The sequence below is a fragment of the Rutilus rutilus genome, assembly GCF_951802725.1.
Source record: "Rutilus rutilus genome assembly, chromosome: 25".
NCBI classification, from domain to species: domain Eukaryota; kingdom Metazoa; phylum Chordata; class Actinopteri; order Cypriniformes; family Leuciscidae; genus Rutilus; species Rutilus rutilus.
Genome location: NC_140229.1, coordinates 9,033,417 through 9,055,744, shown reverse-complemented (window position 1 = coordinate 9,055,744; position 22,328 = coordinate 9,033,417). Strand labels below are relative to the sequence as shown.

General features: G+C 38.4%; 1 protein-coding gene across 1 annotated transcript; it reads right to left on the bottom strand.

Moving 5' to 3' along the window:
- Nucleotides 1-10,127: 10,127 nt before the first annotated feature.
- On the bottom strand, nt 10,128-20,464 carry katnal1 (katanin p60 subunit A-like 1). The gene is made up of 11 exons (XM_084399835.1): nt 20,381-20,464; nt 18,557-18,827; nt 18,235-18,395; nt 17,565-17,727; nt 17,032-17,159; nt 15,048-15,153; nt 14,506-14,664; nt 13,329-13,455; nt 13,113-13,247; nt 11,864-11,990; nt 10,128-10,802 (listed from the first exon to the last, which is right to left on the bottom strand). The coding sequence occupies exons 2-11, from the start codon at nt 18,716-18,718 to the stop codon at nt 10,604-10,606; spliced, it is 1,467 nt and encodes a 488-aa protein (XP_084255961.1). The 5' UTR covers nt 18,719-18,827; nt 20,381-20,464; the 3' UTR covers nt 10,128-10,603.
- Between the last annotated feature and the right edge of the window lie 1,864 nt (nt 20,465-22,328).

Below are 22,328 nucleotides of genomic sequence, written 5' to 3'. Positions count from 1 at the left end.
GAGGATTAACTGTTTAATCTGTCACTGATTCTTCTATGCTGCCTCCAAATACGCCTTTGTTCTACTGCGTGCCATTTCAGTCTCCTGTCAGAACAAAATATTGCCACAAATGGCATTAAAACCACACAATGTGTGAATAAATATGAATATGCAAGGGAGATTGAAACAGGTGTGTTTTTGTGCGCATGTGTGTATGTGTGTGTGTGTGTTGGTCTGTTGGGTAGACTGAGATCATAATCTGTTTGTGATTGTGGTGACGTTCAGACAAACATGTAACTACTTCCTTTGTTTGATTGTGAATGTTAATCTGTGTAATATGTGTTTACATAGAAGCCATTGAGTACAAACTCAGACGAGGCTGGGACACATATACACACACAGAAATCAATTACTGTGGATTATTAGCGACAAGGTCCTGGGATTGAATGACATAGGAAGCCCTCTATGCTGCAGACATAAGAGTGTATAAAGTGAGCTAAAGTAAGATTACGTCCAGAATAAGCACGGGCTGTCTGAATGGCAGCTTAGTGTTGTGAGACCAGACCAGAGGGTTTTACATGACTGCCTTTGATAAACAAAGACTTTCCAAACTACTGTTAGAGTTACATGCATTCCTCGAAGTACAAAAAGAGCCCTCTGAATGCATTATCGACATGCTGCTTGGTCCTTCTGGTGTTTGTTGTTTTGTATTTGCAACTTATGACATTCTCACAGCTCTCACAACTGAGAGAAGTTCTATATGCATTAGTCACAATGCCCTTTCAGATAAAGACATAATCCAGAGGAAAATGTTATTGCTCAGGGGTTCAAACGTTAAAACGTTAGATCTCAGATGCCTCTCTTAATATGATCAATCAAATCAGACCATTAATAATACATAATAGTAAGGTGCAGGGATGACGTCAAAACCCGGAATACTAATTCGCCACTGGTTCCCTCAAGATTTTCCTATGGGTTTTAATAATGGGGGTTTTCAATATGTGAGTAAAATAATTTCTGTGGTAAACATAAGTTAACAAGTCAAGTCAAGTCACCGTTATTTATATAGCTCTATTACAATGTACAATAGGCCTATTGTTTCAAAGCAGCTTTACAGTGATAACAGGAAAATGATTCAATGACGCAAACAGAGTTAGTTTCGGCTGTACAGCAGCTCAAAAAGAAAATAGTTGTGCTGCTTAATACTTTAAAAAAGTTCAAAAGGAGAGCATTTATTTGAAATATAAAGCTTTTGTAACACTATAAATGTTTTCACTCACACTTTTGATAAATTTGATGTGTCCTGGCTGAATAAAAGTATTTATTTCTTTAAACAACAAAATCTTACTGGCCCCAAACTTTTGAACGGTAGTATATTGGACGTGAAAAATTCTATAACATTGTATTTGCACTCGTGTTTCTGGTTGATAATTAACATGTTAAAAGTCTGCTTTTAAACTGCCTTGAACATTGATCCTTGACTCAATATTTATGGTGAAAACACAATAATCATATAACCAGTTTCTACTTCAGTCTGAGATTAACAATAAATAGTGAGGAACTAATTTAGATTTAATTTATGCATTTATAGAGGTGTGCATGTGGTTATGTGTGTGTGAAACTGTGGTTAGTCTCCCATTACATTATTTCTAAACATAAACCTGTTTGTACCTTCCACATTACACGTCTGAACATTTCCATTAATCTTTTTACTGTGTCAGTTTGGTCTGTGTCTGAATGATCATTTGAAGCACAAGTACTACAGGTTTTGCTGTGTGTGACTATTGCCCAAATCGCCATGGCAGCCACCATTTTCTGTTTTTCTTTCCAGCTCAGAGCAAAACTTTCTGGAGTACTCCCTAAACATTTCCACCATTTCAGTCGCAGCTTTGAAACTGGCCATTCATAATGCTCCTTAAAGGTATAATTCATCTGAAAATACAAATTCTGCTATTATAAACTTACCGTCACGTTGTCCCAAACCCGTGTTACTTTTGTTCTTCCATGGAACACAAAAGGAGAAGTTAAGAAGAATGTTCACGCTGCTCATTTCCATATGAATACCATCAAAGTACAAACATTAGAGCATAACAACATAAAAAGCTACCATGTGTCTTCAAAAGACCTGGAATATAATTTATAAATCACGTACACAACTTTTATAATACTTTCATGGTGTGTTTTTGTCTTTTAAGAGCTTGACAACCCATTCACAACCAGTTATACTGAGAACAGCCCAGAGATTCAGTGAGAATTTTGTGCTCCGCTGTAGAAAAAAATGTCATAAGAATGACATAAGGGTTGGTAAATGATGACAAACACACAGGAAGACTATTAATGACTGTTTCATTTTGCACCACTTCTGTGTTTCGGATCATAAGATTATATACATTGCCTTTTAAAAGAGTCTGTGATACAAGGGAGCTTCACTGAATCTTGGTGACCGCACAGTTTTTAACCATTCGGCTTCATAACATAGCTTACTGTAAAGCCTGTGTAAAGTCCAGCCAGACACAAGATTAGTGCATTCAAGGTCGGGTGTGGCCATAATGGCAGTATTACCTCAACACAACAACAGTGATAAAAACACTGTATTATAAAGGGTGGAGACACACAGTGTATGTTTCATCTGTTTGAAACGGAGCCCTATGAGGGCTCATGTTTCCATTTTCCCATGAATCCTCAGTGGTTTTAATGGTGTCTTGCAAACAGTCTCCTCTCACAAGTGATCAACCTTTTACCTTTAACCAGAAATATTCCTCAACTCCTCAGATGTTTCTCCATGAGGCTTTTTCCATCAGCTGTGACATCATTAGCTGACATCATGTGGCCAGCCCTCTCTAATACCGCTTAAACCCGTCTCATTTGTGGGGAAAAAATCCCACATCATTCTGCACAGCTGTAGGGTTTGTTGTTGTGACCAAACACCTTGACACCCCATTTCATGTTATTTTGACATCGTTGATGGTGACAGGAAGCCGCAAATAATCAGACCACCCTCGCAGGACCTCAATTAGCATTGGCATAATGAGAATCCTCTCACAGGTCTAATATCGATCATTATCTAAATGAGGCCTCAAGTCACGTGTGGCCACAAATAAGTGAGGATTTTCTGGATTTCACCAAGGGGTCAAAGTTGTTCTTGTAAACTGATCCGAGACAGACAAGTCAGGATTAGGATTCAGGTTGGGAAGCATATCAAAAGAAATATTTGCAATTATTATCGGGAACATTATTCAGGCAGATGGCACCTCATGCGTTAAACTCAAAGAAAGGCATAACAACAGAAACACACAGGCATAACAACGTTTTAGAGGGAGTATTGTACTCGTTGTGTATACTAAAATCAAATAAAAAAATTCTTTACTTGAAATAAATAATATTAAACTTAAAGTTATTTTATTTCAACTAGTTGTCAAAGCAACATTTCTCATTTTTATCTAGTTTAATTTGATGTACTAAAATAATGAAAACTAAAAATTAAAAACCCTAAAAATTAATAAGCATAATGACAAAAACGCACAACAAAATTACTAAACCTTTAAAATTAAAACTACAAAAATAAAACATTCAAAATATAAAATTAAATAAAAAACTATAATAGTATCTCAATAATACTAAAGTAACACTAGTGTCCATGATACTGATGTAAACAAGGCTTCCGACTGACTTAGTCATTGTCGTTTATTAATATTTGATGATTAGCCTATGTGGTTTGTTTGAACAGCAGTTTTACATTTATATGTTCTTCACTCCATTAATAGGTGCATGACAGAAGAACTGAAGGCTTGACTCTGAACTTGGCATAAGTATACTGCCAGCATTTAATATTAGGCTACTATTTGTGATTAAAACACATTATAAGTCCATATTTAGGGATTGAAATGTTGCCTGGGGGCTCACGGCGTATTGTTTATGTCTGTTGGGCGTGGGGTGTTATATCACCGAGAAGGATGTCTGGGTTACTGTTAAACAATGTTGATTAGGTCTGATATTGTTTAGCCGTCTCTCCCCTTCAGGGATATCCTGTATCTCACTAACAGAGCAGAACATGGGTTGGTGTGATGAGAGGGAGACCTATGCGATTTGAATTCTGGCTCTGCCACTGATTATGACGGTCAGCCCAGAAACGGCAGTTCTGTCTGCTGAAGAAAACCAGTGAGAATACATACATTAATTCTTTCCAATTTGTATAATTATTGAAATATTTTTCCAATGAATTACATAGCCTATATGTAAAGGATAATGTACATTCAGCCGGAATTTTACCACGAATAATTATGGGGATAAGTGATATTGATTTTTGACGAAACTGTTTTAAAATCTTGCCTGTTTGTTATCTCATAATCTGTTTCAGTGTACAAAATAATCGTTGCAAAATGGTAGCAGCTGCATTTGTATGAAACATGATACCTCGATGACATAATTCAATTATTGTACACAAATTATTGATTCGAGTTTTAATATTTTATTAGCTCACCAAACGCAAAACTTCCATGAAGAAAAACCTATAGCAAGCGTATAGCACTGACTTCAGTTACCCGGATGAGCCCATGTGTTATCAGTTTTTACCGGTTTGTAGCCTTCTGGGGAATAACATACCACTGGATGGCAAATTATTATAAATAACATATATTAATATTACACATACAAGTAATAAACATAGTATGATTGTAATACAGTTCCAATATACACTCACCTAAAGGATTATTAGGAACACCATACTAATACTGTGTTTGACCCCCTTTCACCTTCAGAACTGCCTTAATTCTACGTGGCATTGATTCAACAAGGTGCTGAAAGCATTCTTTAGAAATGTTGGCCCATATTGATAGGATAGCATCTTGCAGTTGATGGAGATTTGTGGGATGCACATCCAGGGCACGAAGCTCCCGTTCCACCACATCCCAAAGATGCTCTATTATTGGGTTGAGATCTGGTGACTGTGGGGGCCATTTTAGTACAGTGAACTCATTGTCATGTTCAAGAAACCAATTTGAAATGATTCGAGCTTTGTGACATGGTGCATTATCCTGCTGGAAGTAGCCATCAGAGGATGGGTACATGGTGGTCATAAAGGGATGGACATGGTCAGAAACAATGCTCAGGTAGGCCGTGGCATTTAAACGATGCCCAATTGGCACTAAGGGGCCTAAAGTGTGCCAAGAAAACATCCCCCACACCATTACACCACCACCACCAGCCTGCACAGTGGTAACAAGGCATGATGAATCCATGTTCTCATTCTGTTTACGCCAAATTCTGAGTCTACCATCTGAATGTCTCAACAGAAATCGAGACTCATCAGACCAGGCAACATTTTTCCAGTCTTCCAACTGTCCAATTTTGGTGAGCTCGTGCAAATTGTAGCCTCTTTTTCCTATTTGTAGTGGAGATGAGTGGTACCTGGTGGGGTCTTCTGCTGTTGTAGCCCATCCGCCTCAAGGTTGTGCGTGTTGTGGCTTCACAAATGCTTTGCTGCATACCTCGGTTGTAACGAGTGGTTATTTCAGTCAAAGTTGCTCTTCTATCAGCTTGAATCAGTCGGCCCATTCTCCTCTGACCTCTAGCATCAACAAGGCATTTTCTCCCACAGGACTGCCGCATACTGGATGTTTTTCCCTTTTCACACCATTCTTTGTAAACCCTAGAAATGGTTGTGCGTGAAAATCCCAGTAACTGAGCAGATTGTGAAATACTCAGTATTTGTGCCCGTCTGGAACCAACAACCATGCCATGCTCAAAATTGCTTAAATCACCTTTCTTTCCCATTCTGACATTCAGTTTGGAGTTCAGGAGATTGTCTTGACCAGGACCACACCCCTAAATGCATTGACGCAACTGCCATGTGATTGGTTGATTAGATAATTGCATTAATGAGAAATTGAACAGGTGTTCCTAATAATCCTTTAGGTGAGTGTATATGAATATATGTATACAATAGTGACGAAAAGTGTGTTCATAATTTATTTGAATTAAAGCCTGGCCAAAGATTATGACCGCAAAATTTGACGTTTCATTGCGTTATCACAAATAAAACAATTATCTATCCATCCATCCATCCATCCATCTATCTACAGACAGACAGATGCCCTCAATTTCAATAAAATTCAACAAAGATTGAATGTTACTACTAATGTAGGCCTTTCTAAACTCTTCCCGCAGGGTTTCAAGCAGGTCATATTACAGTGTCTATTAAAACAAAAGCATAATCTCTTGGAACACATTAGAAACTGCAGCACAGCTGAGGTCTGAAACCGAGAGTAGAAACACTCAATGCAAAGAAGTATCAAATGCATCGCAGTAGCTTCCTTCCTCTAAAAGCCACCAGAATAACTTTCAGAAACAGCATAAAATCAAATGCTGCTGCTGAATGTGAGATTCTCAGAATGCAGTACCTAAAACTGTGAATACTCCAACTCCCATTCTACAAAAACCACAAATATTCACATCAAAGGCATTTATATTTAGTTTACATGTGCCTGTCCAACAGCAAACATTATCAAATGTTTCCGTGTAAATATGGTGCCATTAGTGAAAGAACAAATTCATGTAGTCATGTGCACATCATGCTATCTAAATGCAACAGATGTAACTACTCCGCAGTTTTTAAATAGATAAAATCCATTAAAACATCTACATCTGTCTGGGGCCAGATGCTGTGGAGGAGTGACTGATCTGAGTCTGTGCCACTAAATCTTCAAGTCTACATACGATATAATCTATACCACTAAAGATAATCTCCCCAGAATGCATTTATGAACGGGCAGTTATGGGTAAAAATAGTTGCATTTGACGCCATCCGGAACATATGCCTTTAATCCAACACCTTAAATGTATTGCCTTTAATCCAATATATATATATAATATGTGTTGTTTTTATTAGTAGTGGCCAAAAGTGATGTCCGGAGGGGATTTGGTTTCAATGACCCGACAAGTTTGATTAAACCATCAAATTAAGAGCATGTGTATGAAATACTGTGTACTGCTGTTTTATATAAATGTCATGTTTTCCTGAACAACATGCTCGGTGGAGAAAAATCATCAGAATAAATAAGAGCAGCTGGGTTGTTTCATAGCCATGTGTAGTGGCCTTTACAAAGCCACGCTTCAGGACAAGTATTGACTATTTCCTCGATCTCCACTGCACACATGGCACGTCATGCCATCTCCGGCCCTCTCGTCAGCCGGCCGGACTGTTGTCCACTTATGATTCATTCACACTCTCTTTGTATATACACTATAGCTGCCACGTCCATCTGTGTCCACACAAACCCTCTGGGATGAATTCACATAACAGAACAAAACCTGCATCTTTTTGACAAACCGAATTTAATCAGATGCCATCTATGCTGGTATATAAATAATAAAAAAGCAGAACATAAATACTTTCATAACAATCATGAATACTTCCCTTCGGGCTGACAACACATCATGACGTGACCGTATTAACTCAGTAGTAGTCAGAAAACAATAAATTCCACACACAGCCCACACCCACACAACAACAGAGTCATCTTCTCCGCCCACTGTCCTCCCTCCTGACCACTGAGTCACACCCTTCTGCTGCTGTAGGACACAACTTCATCGCCCATCACGGATCCAGATCTGGCTATGAAGGAGTCATACAAAGTGTAAATGCCTCTTTTGAAAAGATGATGTGTTGATGCCCCATTCCAATGTTGAAATTATATTTCTGTTAGTAATCTAATACAATAATTAATGAGTATTAATTAAGTATTTGTTATTTTAGGACAATGTTTCCAATTCGTAATGTGTAAAGATCCGGTCACAATTACCGTTGCTTGGTGAATTTTCATGGGCAAAACCCAGTCATTTCAAAAGGAATTCATGCGATCTGGAATTTGGCATGAAGGTGAAAGATTTCACGGTCACGTTGATTCGTTGCGATGGCCAACAGAAAGTTGGTTTGAAAGGGATTCTGTGTCTTTTTATGGAATATTGCAGTATTTATTATAAATCCGTGCACATTATGATTTTTTTTTAATTCATGTGCAATAGCAAACCACAAAGATCCTACAATCCAATCGATTCCCGATGGACAAAATCAAGTCCCGGCCTACATTTTTCTTGCTCGAGACGCCATTTCACCAGGATATACACTCACCTAAAGGATTATTAGGAACACCTGTTAAATTTCTCATTAATGCAATTATCTAATCAACCAATAACATGGCAGTTGCTTCAATGCATTTAGGGGTGTGGTCCTGGTCAAGACAATCTCCTGAACTCCAAACTGAATGTCAGAATGGGAAAGAAAGGTGATTTAGGCAATTTTGTGCGTGGCATGGTTGTTGGTGCCAGACGGGCCGGTCTGAGTATTTCACAATCTGCTCAGTTACTGGGATTTTCACGCACAACCATTTCTAGGGTTTGCAAAGAATGGTGTGAAAAGGGAAAAACATCCAGTATGCGGCAGTCCTGTGGGCAAAAATGCCTTGTTGATGCTAGAGGTCAGAGGAGAATGGGCCGACTGATTCAAGCTGATAGAAGAGCAACTTTGACTGAAATAACCACTCGTTACAACCGAGGTATGCAGCGAAGCATTTGTGAAGCCACAACACGCACAACCTTGAGGCGGATGGGCTACAACAGCAGAAGACCCCACCGGGTACCACTCATCTCCACTACAAATAGGAAAAAGAGGCTACAATTTGCACGAGCCCACTAAAATTGGACAGTTGAAGACTGGAAAAATGTTGCCTCATTTCTGTTGAGACATTCAGATGGTAGAGTCAGAATTTGGCGTAAACAGAATGAGAACATGGATCCATCATGCCTTGTTACCACTGTGCAGGCTGGTGGTGGTGGTGTAATGGTGTGGGGGATGTTTTCTTGGCACACTTTAGGCCCCTTAGTGCCAATTGGGCATCGTTTAAATGCCACGGCCTACCTGCGCATTGTTTCTGACCATGTCCATCCCTTTATGACCACCATGTACCCATCCTCTGATGGCTACTTCCAGCAGGATAATGCACCATGTCACAAAGCTCGAATCATTTCAAATTGGTTTCTTGAACATGACAATGAGTTCACTCTACTAAAATGGCCCCCACAGTCACCAGATCTCAACCCAATAGAGAATCTTTGGGATGTGGTGGAACGGGAGCTTCGTGCCCTGGATGTGCATCCCACAAATCTCCATCAACTGCAAGATGCTATCCTATCAATATGGGCCAACATTTCTAAAGAATGCTTTCAGCACCTTGTCGAATCAATGCCACGTAGAATTAAGGCAGTTCTGAAGGCGAAAGGGGGTCAAACACAGTATTAGTATGGTGTTCCTAATAATCCTTTAGGTGAGTGTACGTCACAAAAGGGAAGAAAAGAATATCACACTCAAATCAAACCATTTTAGTTCTGCAATGTAAGTATATTTCTCAGTGAAACAGGAGAAACATAAAGCGGGGTGGGATTTTATCCACCAGAAATTTATAAGATCACAAAAAGTGGGTGGAGTTTGAATTAATCGGCTAAAATGATCTAATAGCCTGCACAGTCTTGGCGACATCAGCCGAAAAGAAAGTTGTTTCAGAGCTGGAGCAAGTTATTGTATTCTGATGAAAGATTATGAAGACAAAAAAATGTCTCTCTTATAGAACATGCACTGATAAAACATGTACACACTGTAAAAAACAAAACAAGAAAACACTATTTCATTCTTTCTACTTCAAAATTGTACATTTAATTCAACTGAGGATTTTTTTTATAGTTTATTTGTAAAATGTACTGTGTAAATTGTTTCAAAGTAAACTTCAGTGCTATAAACCTTAAGTAGCCCCGCCCCTTTTCAGCACTGCGCTCATTGTGTTCCGTCCTCTGGTTTGTATTTCCACAGCATGAAGGTAAGATCTTACGGATTTATGAATGAGACGATCGTTTTAAAATCTTCCCGGTCTAATGACATTTTTTATGACATCTGCTTCAAACATTAAAATGCTCATGATAACTTTCGTCAACTTTACAATACTGTAGGTATATCCACTTCACCAGGTAATTACTCTTCGACAGCGATGCCATAAACAAGTTCAAACACAAAATTGCTCTGGCGCTAAAGGTCTATAATTAAAAAGTGTATCGAGAAAGTAAATAAGGTACATTTTGATTGTTTCTGGCCAAAACACATGTAATAGGTAGAGAATAAAATGTTCATTTTATTAGAACTACCAAGTAAAGCAAATAAAAGTACACAGCACCTAAGTGTCTATTAAACATTAAAAAACATCCAGTACAGTACCAGGATTATGCTGGTCTCCCTTGTCAAACACAATTTTCACAAGCTTTTCAGTTTTTGAAACTTAAAACAGATCATTAGCAACTCATGTGATTTCCATCTGTTAGAAGAGAATGAAGCTAGAAATGACTTGAAACTGAGATGCTAGAAACAAATAAAAGTGGCTCAGTGCCATACACAGACCGGTAGTGCATTTAAGCAACTCTTCTCAGTCCAAACATGTCCCAACACATCTGAACACTGGTAGTTTTCAGTAGCATATTTGAATGTTAAAATGTCTTGAAACATAAAACCGTGCCTTTTTTTTCAAGTATTGGTCCACAATGTGCCTTCCCACATTCACACTTGTCTTTTAGGTGTCTTTGTCTTTTACACAGACCCAAACTCGGACATCCAGGACTCATACTTCTCCAGGTCTGAAGCCGAGACGGATTTTGAGATCTTTTTGAGTGTAAGCTCAAAGTCCTCCATGGTGACTGGCATCTGCAGCTCATCTTTAGAAAGAGCACGGATCTCCTCCGGACTCAGACCCTGGATCCTCCTTCGCATGGCCATCATTGATGCATCTCTGAGAGAACAAACACAAGTTCATCAGTCAAATCAACATGTTTAGAGCTTACACAGCTTCATTTGAAGAGGACCTAATATGCTTTAGCATGTCAACAATCAGTGGCGTAAATGCAGAAGGGATCCCCGGAGTATGATGCATGAGGGAACTCAGTGAAGTAGTCATTCTCGCGGCTAAAATGCATGTTCTGTTTTAAATGAAAGCAACTTGCAGTGATATGTCAGTGCCATTGTTTTGTTTCAAGATGCACACCATGTTTTTTTCTCAGGCACGTTTATAAAAGCTGCTTAAATGTCCTAATTTATCTAAGGCTTAATCCTGACTTAATCTAAGCCCTGTCTGTGAAACCAGGCCATTAGTTGCCACGTTCATTACAGCATTACTCCTCCACCTGCGCGTGACATGATTAACAACAGTCCTATATAATTGAACCAATGTGGTTTAGACGACAGAGGTGCGACCATGTTACTGCGGTTTTAGGTAACAGTGGTGACTAGTTGGTTCGTTTTTCCAACAATGCATCATACTGTGGTAGTTAATCAGCAAGTTACATTACTGTAATAATAGGTTTTCATGCCTGAATGTTAAAAAAAACACTTCTAGTAGACCCTTAAAACAAAATCAAGACTTTGTATAAGGGTATAATATGGCCTTATTTTATATATATGAAATAAAATATATTAAAATACTTTCTCTCACCCTTTAATATGCAAATATAAAACATATAAACCCAGACTGAATTGATTAAATCTTTTTCAGTGCTATTTGAGATTGGTCCCTCTTAAAACACACTTTGTCCTTTTAGCTGAAGCAGCTGGAGCTGGTTGGTTTGGTTCAAGATAACTCTTCCATTCAGGAATTTTCTGCAATGCTGAAGGAAAAAATGAATGGAAAATATACTAAAGGGCCCCAGGCAGCCACAGTTGGGCTTGAGTCTGTTTGGCTGTGATTTTGTCGCTTTGCACTGTATTACATTCTTACCAAGGGCAGAAAAATGACACGATGCTTGAAGCATTCAGTTTGGACAAGGTGTTATCTGTAATCCTGAAAACATACTGTACCTGCAGACGTTGGTGATGTCAGCTCCCGAATAACCCTCAATTTTCTCAGCGATGAGGGTGAGATCCACGTCAGATTCCACTTCAACTTCCCGTAGGTTGATCTTTAACAGTTCTGCCCGTCCTTCAGCTGTGGAGTTCAGTAATGGTTTGATGAAACCATGTTTTTTATAAAAAAAATGATTATGCTTTGTTTATTTATTTTTTATTGTTCTCCTGTTTTGATTAAAAAAAATAATTTAAAAAAATAGACAGCTTGTGTTCAAAATATTATTTTGACTACCATATTTCCTGGAATATAAATCACGTTTTTTTAATAATCTGAAACATGCTGAGACTTATATTTCCAAAGCAACTTGTATAATGCTATTAAAGTAAAGCAAAACAAAGCCAATCCATTTGGATTCCAGCTGAATGACAGTGGTGTGTGAGCCTAAGTTTATTTGTATAGTGCATTTCCCCACATACTGGTACTTTTAATTTGCCTTTAATAAATGTAATTTACAATGAATTCAACAATAATGTTTGTTTTATACTTATATTTCTCATTCCTGTTCTGTGAATACCGTTAAATTTAAAGGATTTGTGGAGTGAGGAGAACTAATACATGTTTGTAATGTCTGTAAATGTTTTGTTTTATTTACTGTTATTTTACATTATTTCTGAAAATGTATCAAATGTGACTTATGTGACCAATGTATTCTTTCTCTCTCAACAATGCAATATTGATCCAGTGCGATTACCTTATAATCAGGTACGACTTATTTTCCGTAGAATTTGGTAAATATATATATATATATTTTTAAATAAAATGTTATAATATAAGTTATTTTAAATCAGCAATGAAACTTCTAATAATTCATATTTCAAAATGTGCTTAAGTGTCATGACAAATGCGAGTTTCAAAAATCCTAAAAATAATCTCCATTTTATTTATACAATTTCTAATTTTGTCCTTTTGGTTTCAGGGACAAATATGACCTTTTTGAAATATGACATTTTTGTCTCCCAACATATTTGAAATTCTAAAATCCAGGCCCTTTAACTATAACAAAAGAGTTGCATCAGACAATGAAAGCTCATGAGTAATGACTAACTAACTGAACTACACAGCACAGTGTGAATGGATAGAAATTAGTCAGGCAGGTTCATTAATGAGTGGGTGAGATGCATGGAGAAATCAGAGGAGCCGTGACTGCCTGGAGAATGTTGTCCTGTTGATGGGCGTTTGTGTGTGAGGGTGTTAGATTACCAGTGGGCAGTGGAATGTAGATCCTCTTCTCCAGTCGTCTCCTTAGAGCCTCATCAATGTCCCAGGGGAAGTTAGTGGCAGCCAGGACCATTACCATTTTAGAGGGATCGTCACTCTCTTGAGCACCTCCTACACCTGATGCCATTACACGGGTAGGCGTTAAAATACGGCAGCATTATTCTATCATAACAGGGTCGTTTACTACACAAAACTCACCATCCATCTGCACAAGTACTTCGGACTTCACTCTGCGACTGGCCTCATGTTCATCTGATGTGCCCCGCCTCCCGCAAATAGAGTCGATCTCATCAATAAAAATTGTTGTGGGAGCATAAAAACGAGCCTGTTAAAACAAAAAATAAGACTATAACAAGACCAACATTTTTAATGATCAGATCTTGTATTAACATGTTATCATGCATGTACTTAAAGGGGATGTCTAATGCTGTTTCATGCATTCTGGCTTATTTACACTGTTAAAGAGTTGGATTCTCATGCTAAACATGGGCAAAGTTAAAAAAAAATGAGTTGGACATATGACGGAGTATTTCTGTGCCAAATACACTACTTCAGGATTCGTATAAGTTTTGGAATGTTTTGTTTTTTTTCTCTGAGTATGGCCCTGTATGATGTCATAAAGGGCGGAATTACTTGTATGGGCACTTCTCCTGGAAGAGCGTGCACACATCAACCAGAGCGAGAGCAAGAGCACGCACATCAACGTGCTTCGTTCGGGTTACGGAAGCCGTCGGCAGTGCTGTCATTTTGTTTTTAGACCACGAAATCAGTGTGTTATCCTGGGATAATGTGTACGTGACTCTTTATAGCTCCGCCCACGACACGCCTCCAGGAGCTCGACTGTTTTCGGAAAGAATCGGTACAGAGTATCGGTCTTTTATAAATCTGATAAAACTAAAGACTCTTCTGAGATATGAAGGTGGCAATACTACTCTATAGGAACTCAAGATTAACCTGAGATTGGCAAAAACTGTGTGTTATATCCCCTTTAATTAATTTCAGGAAGTTTTGTTGTAAAGTGGGTCAGAATCAGGATTTGTAAAACGTTTTTTAAAGAAGCAATATTTGAGCCCTGAAATTGATTTTGCCTTTAGTAAAGGCATATGCTTTTTCTATAATTAACTAACTAACCTTTTTTGCTATAGTGTTGTCTAACTAGCTATAAAAGTACCTGTAAATAATACTAAAGATATCATGGCACAGTAAAATACACTTCAAAAATGTGTTTGAAATAATTGGTCCCCATGTTAGAATCTACTGTCGATCCATGTAGATTTTGTATTTAATAGCTGTTTCAGTTTTTGATGTTGTTTGAAAGTGGACAATGGACAAACACTATCACAGTGTCTACATTGCTTCCTTGGAGATCACTCACCATTTCAAAGAGGAGCCGCACCAGTTTCTCAGATTCTCCCCTGTACTTTGAGGTCAGCGTGGAGGACGACACATTGAAAAATGTTGTGCCACATTCGGTCGCAACCGCTTTAGCCAGCATGGTCTTCCCTGTACCTGGAGGCCCCACCATCAGCACCCCCTGACAGTTTAAGAACAACATGCATTGGTATCATCTTCACACGGGCACATATTTTAAAAACAACAACGATGCAGTTGATGGTTTGTGGAAAAAAACACTTCAGTAGACCAGATGGTATGTGAAAAACAAACTGAAGTAGAGATATATCAACCCGACTCAATCTGTGACGAATGTTACGGTGCTAACGAAAGCTTGTGTTGAAAAGTGTTCAGTCTGTCCTACATAATAAACTGATTTAACAGCGCCCCCTGGTGGACTAAAAAACTATCATCACAAGAAATAGAAATACATTTTGGCAAAAAACAATATGACAGATTATGCATCCATATGCATGTATGCTCAGATGTCAAACTCTGGCATTAGGTGTCATCTAACATATTAACCTTCCACGGGCGGCGGATCCCCTTGAAGAAGTCTGGCATCCACATAGGCAGGACCACTGCCTCTCTCAGCAGCTTTTTGGCATCTTCCAGATCTGCTATGTCATCCCTGTATGAACAGTAACACATGACAGCTTGCCTGAATCACTGTCCAACACTGAATCACTAACTGCCACTGTGACTGACAGCTGTCGCTGACTCAACACACAACAACTACACTCTGAAGAAGTATGAAAACTAAACTCACTGCATCGCTATTTATACAGCCAGTGCCTAGGTCCAGAAGGAACTTGAGCTTTTTTCACATTTTCACATTTTTCAAATGTGCAGAATGGACTGGAATCTGAAAAAATGTGCTACAGCGAACAGAAAGTACCAACTCTTTATGGATGCTGAGAGGATATTCAAACTAGTCTCATGTCGTTCCCAACCCGTAAGACTTCCATTTATCTTTGAAAACAAAAAAAGTAAGATATTTTTTATGAAATCTGAGAGATTCCTGTCCCTCCATTGACAGCCAAGCAACTATCACTTTGTCGCTTCTAAATGTTCATAAAGAGATCGTAAAACTAATTAATCGAGCGGCTTACTCCAAATTTTCTAAAGCGACACGATCACTTTATATGGTGAACAGATTTAATTTAGGCTTTTATTTGATCAGCGAACGTAAAAAGAAGCTCAACCGAACCTGCTTGAAACATGAGAAAAAAAAACTTCATTGGTTCTTGCGGAAGCTCAAACTTTCATTTACCATATCTGATGAATGTTTATATGTGAATGAAAGCCTAAATTAAATCTGTTCATCATATCAAGTGATCGTGTCTCTTCAGAAAATTTGGACTAAACCGTTCAATTCATACAGATTGGTTTTACAATCTCTTTATGACCTTTTTGAAGCGTCAAAGTGGTAGTTGCGTAGGTGTGTATTGAGGGACAGAAATCAATCAGATTTCATTAAAATATCTTTATTTGTGTTTCGAAGGCAAACGAAAGTGCATTTACATATTGACACATTTTGTACTTTAGTATGTAGTGTTTAAGAGTTATAGGTTAAATGTTAACAGTTATTGATGTACTGTCTGATCGTGGTTATTTGATCTAATCACAATTATTTGAGAGAACTGGGATAATTGTGCAGTTTAAATTTCACCAAATTTTTCAATTAAAATAAGGGAAATTTATAGCCTGATGTCGTCATACTCAGATTCTAGTCAGAACTTTCCGACCTAAAAATGTTGTGGGCGGGGCCAAGTTCGGCGGGCATCCAGGCTGGGAAATTTAGGCATATAAAGAAAATGCTGTTGCGTCTCATTTTTCTGCATGGTAGGGAAAAGCAAGGGAGTCAGATTTCGGCACAACATCAAACCATTATTTAAGGGGAAATTCAGTTCTTTACTCACTCGGGTGTTGTTCTATTGAGCCCCTAAAGGGACATGGTGATGAAAAACAATATGAGATGGGTAGAAAAATTATATTTGAATGCTTTTGTATTTGCTCACTACAGAGCCCCACACATGACATAAAGACAAAAATATTCATATAAATGCCACCAATAAGAATTTGTTCCCTCAATTTAGGAATTTGTTTCCTCGTTTTAGTAAAATGATGGCCATGTTGTAATAAGTTGTTCCCTTGTTTTAGTTAAATCAAAAAAAAGAACAAATTAGTATAACTTGGCCACAATTTAGTGAAACGAGAGAATGAATTAAGGGAATGAATTCTTAATACATGACCATGACATACATATATATATATACTATACATGACGTGTTGGGCTCTGTAGCTCACAAACCTTTTGTGTTCTCTCACAAAATGTATCATATATTATTGAGATTTGCTGGGCTCCAGTGTGAGATTAAAGACCAAGATTTAACTTAATTTAATGATAATAAATGATCTATAGAAATTGCATAAAAAACATTTATTTTGTAAACTATATGATCATAAGTACTTGAAAAGTAAAACTAGTAGTAAAATGGCACAATACCAGTGGATATTGAGATTCCGGGACACAATATCTCTCTCCAGTGCATCCACCAGATCGCTGTCATAGCCTGTGCCATCAAACTTCCTCTGTTCCACATCAGCAGCACCCTCCTGGGAATTCTTCTTACTCTGAAAACACAGACAGATACGACACATGATAATAGGTACCAAGACAAATTAAATGGTCTAGTCTGAAATGAAATCAACCACAATTCCAATTCTCATTTCTTCATCTTGTACATTAGGCCTAACACTGTGTCTACACTGGACGCGAACGGCACGATGTGACGCGACAAAAGACAGTAGAGCCCATTATAATAAGTGATGAGACATGACAAATCCCGACAGTAAATTGATGCCTTGTCCTATTTATGATGTAAGCACTCGTGATACTTCTCATAGGAAGGACAAAATGGATTTGCAATGGTCACTTTGTCGCATCCAGCGTAGACAGCTTCTAGCTGTTGCAGCGCGACGCAACCCATTAACGGTCGCGTTCGGTCTAGACACGGTGTAATAGTTTGGGTAACTTACTTTATCCTCCTTAGCTTTATTTCCACGGCCGTCACGGGTGTTCGGTCTATCTGATTTGACGTTCGGCTGACCCCTCCCCACAGGTCCGCGATGCTGCATCCCAGGTGACTCTTTCCTCTGAGGCTTTGATACAGGGACCGGCTTCTTCACCTGGACAGGTCCCCTATAACCAGACAGAGTCATATCATCAGGTCCATGTGACCACATGTGCAAACAGATACACTACATTTGTGTTAGTGCATTTTGTTTGGAGTTTTTGGTGCTTAATTTATATCACATCAATCAGATGAACTGATTCATGTGTATACACTAACATTCAAAAGTTTGGGGTCAGTAAGATTTTTTTGAAAGACATTAATACTTTTATTCAGAAAGAATGCATTAAATTAGACAAAAAGAATCCTGAAAAAATCCTGGCTTCCACAAAAATATTTCCAGCACCAAATCATCATATTGAACTCAGCAAAAAAAAAAAAAAAAAAAATTCAGGATACTGTATTTTAAACATTATTTTGGAAAATCCAAATAACTATTACAGATTTTAATCGGAAAAGGTTTAAACAATGTTTTATATGTTATACAAAGTTGTATATGACTTTCTTCTCTCAGCCAAACACAATCGGAGTCCAAGAACTCCTCAGGGGTTTATGTAATCAGCTGCCTATTCTACCTGTGCTCCGCTGGGGTTGGGGGAGGCCAGACATCAGGGTCCCTTGGGCTCCCTTCAGGCAAAGGGTTGGGGAAATCAACTGGTTTGTCCATCTTGAAACTCTCCAGGGTGTTTACAATGCTTTTCACCTGCTCATATTCCTCTGCCAGCTCCTGCCGAATCTGGACTCAAAGCGGGTTGATCCATCAATCAACGTTGGATTGAGTCTAACATATACATATACTGTACCAACACAACTAGCCTATATTCTTTAGCTAAAACCTGTTCGAGCAAATATAAATGGTCATGAACGAACACATATCAGATTAAATCAGAGCCTTACTTGTTGCCATTTGACTTTCAGGGCAGGATCTCTGAGGGACAAACAGTGCTTATGGATCTGTTGTATAACACCTTGGTAGTACACCATGGACGAGTCATAGTTCCCCAGTAGTGCATATTCTCTTCCTTTCTTAGCATTGTCGCAAATCTCAGTCAGATTCATGATGAGAAAGAAATCAAACTGAATGTTGCTTCAGTGCTTCAATGTGACCGGAGTTCACAGCGTCATTAGAGAAGCTGGTTTGAGTGCGGTTGATTGAAGGCCATGAGTCCTAAACATGTCAGAGAACAGAGAATCTGATGAGATGATGCAGAGCCAAATCAAACATTTATAATAATAGTAACAGAAGAGGGGAGAAGTTGGGTACAGTACATCACTTTCTGGCAAATCATCTAGAGCAGCATTAAAATGTCTCTGCAGTCTGCACATTTCCAGACTCACTGAGTGTAAAGTCAGGTCTCGTCTTTTATTTTGTTTAAATATTTAACAAAATACAACCCAAACCCAAAAGCTATTTAAAGAACTGTTATGCTAAAAGTCAACCTTTGTCAAAACTATTTTGCTTGAGTAAAATGTTCCAGGGAATCTGTACAGCAAAACTTTCAGATAGAATGAGTTGGATTTGTCGGTGTAAGAATAAGAAATGTTTATAACATTAAAAAACAAGCAAATTCAATTCATTGTTACTATTCTGTACTAAACTTTTATGTAGAGTGTGTAAACATTTCTATGTAGAATTACTTTTAATCATTTAAATTTCTGTAAAATTTTTGTTTTGTGGGGGAAAAAAACCACTGTATTTTTTACTGATAATAGTTAACTATAAAATTGAGTGTATGTACAGTAAGTGGGAAATGTGTGTATGGGCACATTTATGGAAGCAACATCCATGCACTATAAATACTGACATAAGCTGATGGTAGTAGATAAATTGTGCCAATAACTAAATAGTCTTTTTCTTAAAATTATTAGGTTTTTTTTAAAAGAAAAAAGAAAAATCTTAAATGTAAGATATCAATCATGATGCCTTACTAGTTTTAGATGTCCAATAGTTTCTTATTAATATACAAATCTTATATTAAAGGTTGCAATGTTAGTCCATTCAGCCTCTGTAAAATGTTTTTTTTTTTCTTGCTCTCTGTAGAAAACTAGGACCTATCAAATCAGGTTATAAATATAAAGTAATATTATTGCATCGGTTTAAAACGCTGTGACTGAATCTTTATTCACTGATAACAATCACAATATTTATCAACGTGTGTGGATGCAAAGCTGCAGTTACTACTACTGCTGTACTACACTTTGGTTTATTAACCTTTGCCCTGACCACACAGTCAGAAATAAGACAATTTCGTTCGTTGGACACATGACGTAAAACCACATAATAAATACCGATCGGGACACCTCAAAATGCTTGAATAATATACATTTCTTTTTCTTTCTTTTTTTTTTAAATAACCCAACAGTCGACCATGAATGATTCCATTCAATCATTTTTTCCAATAAAATCAAATTGATCAAGTCGTGTTTGTATGTAAAAACAGCTCAAACGCTCTTACATATTCCTTTGCACGGGACTTGTAGTTGTTTTCTGTTTGCCTTAAAGTAGAGACAAACAGCGAAAACTGCAATAGGGAACTACATTACCCATAAGGCAACAGTGCAAGATGCTTAAGATGTAGGCCATTGGTAACAAAAAGGATTTGCAAGGAAACAAAATACGAAGTCCATTTGTTAGTTTATGAATCCTCTAAGGACATGCGATTTGACAGATATGTTCTACATTTAATTCTACGTTTGCATGGGAATGAGTAAATGTCTTACCTTTATTCGAGGCACTTTTACATTCGAGCGGTCCACAGTCCGTTGCCCACTGATGTTGCCATGGCCGCGGAAAGACGCTGACTAATGAATGAGTGCATGTGTTGTAGGCGGGGCCTGGGCAAATACAACTCAAACCGCTTGATAAACTGAAGGTGAGACCGGGGGCCCGTTCTTCGTACGTGGGTTACTCAGACTGCAGTTTTCTTGACTGTTTGACTTGATCCAGGATTGTTAGGATCTTAATCTGAAAAGAATACTATAATGTTGTGTTGTCTACCATAATATGCACAGACAGTTTTACTCACTGAGAGATGTATTTGTGAGGAATTAATTACATAATAATTTTATTGGAGTCTTATGTTTTTGGAGATGGTGACCCCTATTGGGAGTGGCTTATGCAGAGATGCAGGAGATGCAGATAACTTAGTAAAAAAAAAAAAAACCGGTCTGATGTGCCATTAGAAAAACAAAACAAAAAAAACATAAGCAGTGCAGGGGCCTGTGTTTCAATAAGGTCAGGAGGTTCAACCAACTCTGCGTTAAAGCAGGGCTCAGTAGTTTCGGGATTTCTTCGCTGTATTCTCGCTTTTTGCTCGCAGGTTTCTCTCTAGAGCTCCCCCCGCAGCTTCGGTATAGATATTTGACAACACTGTTGTAAAAACTCGTTGGCGATTCTCAGACACCAGAGGCTAGTAGATCAACGACATCAAAGCAGATGGGACATTCTTTAAAACATGTTCTTCATTCGGGTTCGAACAGCGTGAGGGAGCGCAATAATGACAGCATTTTAGCAGATTTCTTTTGGCCGTAAAGCAATTGTTTACATCGCGAGACCTGATATCACGCGATACTTCCTGCCGCGGCGGCCGGCGGCCCGCCGGCTCAAAGTTGCAAGTGCGAATTTTCCGCTCACGGGCACCAGGGGGGTGCGAAACGACCACCATTCAACCCGAAATAAGTAATATAACCATTCCAATGACTCCGAAGCTGTTCAGTTAAGGTAAAAAAGTTACTTAGTTCACCTTTAAAACTTGAACTCTGAGTTGATTTACCCTGAGATGGAAAACTCTGAGTTTTCGGTTTCAGAACAGCTGAATTGAATTAGTTCAGTCAACTCTGAGTAGGTTGACTCTGAGTTAAGCGTGTGCACCATGACTGTGAAAAGCCATGATCAATGGAGCTCCGAAATTACGATTCACTATGGCAACAGAACTCGACAAAAAGATGTCCGCATACTTCCGAGTCTATAAAAATATGGACGTAGTGTCCGTGACGTCACCCGTAGGTTTCTGAAGACCGTTTTAGCCTAAAGTGGGCGTGGCCGACCGCCGCCATCTTGGCAGCGCGTCACTCCCGGATTTATTTATTTTTACAGTCAGGCAATGAGCTGAGGTAACATGACGGTTAACAGACAGCAGACAAACGGCTAATGATGACTAATGACCACAGCAGCGGGAATCCACCTGTCACTCAAAAGTGGACACCCTTAATTATGCAGAAATTTTAAGGCTTAATATAATTTAAACGGATGAGTTATAAAAAAATTCACCCCCCTCACAGTTGTCATGAAGGGCACAATTAGCTGTATCGACCAAAGCCACATACAGACACCAGGCTGCCATTTTTTTTTGCCATTTTAACATGGGGGAGATACAGATTTGACTCACTTTTGACACCAGCCTCAAGCGGCCAGTCAACGAATTGCAGTTTAACTCACTTCCGTGTTGGTTTCAAGAGAGAGACGGAGAGGTTGCCGCTTGGTCTATACGCAAGTATAATTCTTATTCACTGTTATAATATCAGAGGTGAAAAATGGCAGAACGGCAAGTTATTGAACTAATACTCATTTTCATGGTATCCCACAGGCAAAAAAAAACAAAACAAAAAACACAATTCAATCAGTTAAATCGTTAAGCATAAAAGGTTCATGGCTGTAGGCTAAATGACT

Excerpts from the sequence above, each read along its gene's own strand:
- katnal1 (XM_084399835.1), bottom strand. The coding sequence starts at position 18,718 with ATGAATCTGACTGAGATTTGCGACAATGCTAAGAAAGGAAGAGAATAT. Across the intron at positions 15,154-17,031 it reads CGGAATCTCAATATCCACTG|GGATGACATAGCAGATCTGG; the intron begins GTATTGTGCCAT and ends CTGTTCATACAG. Across the intron at positions 13,456-14,505 it reads TGCGGCTCCTCTTTGAAATG|GCTCGTTTTTATGCTCCCAC; the intron begins GTGAGTGATCTC and ends TTGTTTTAACAG.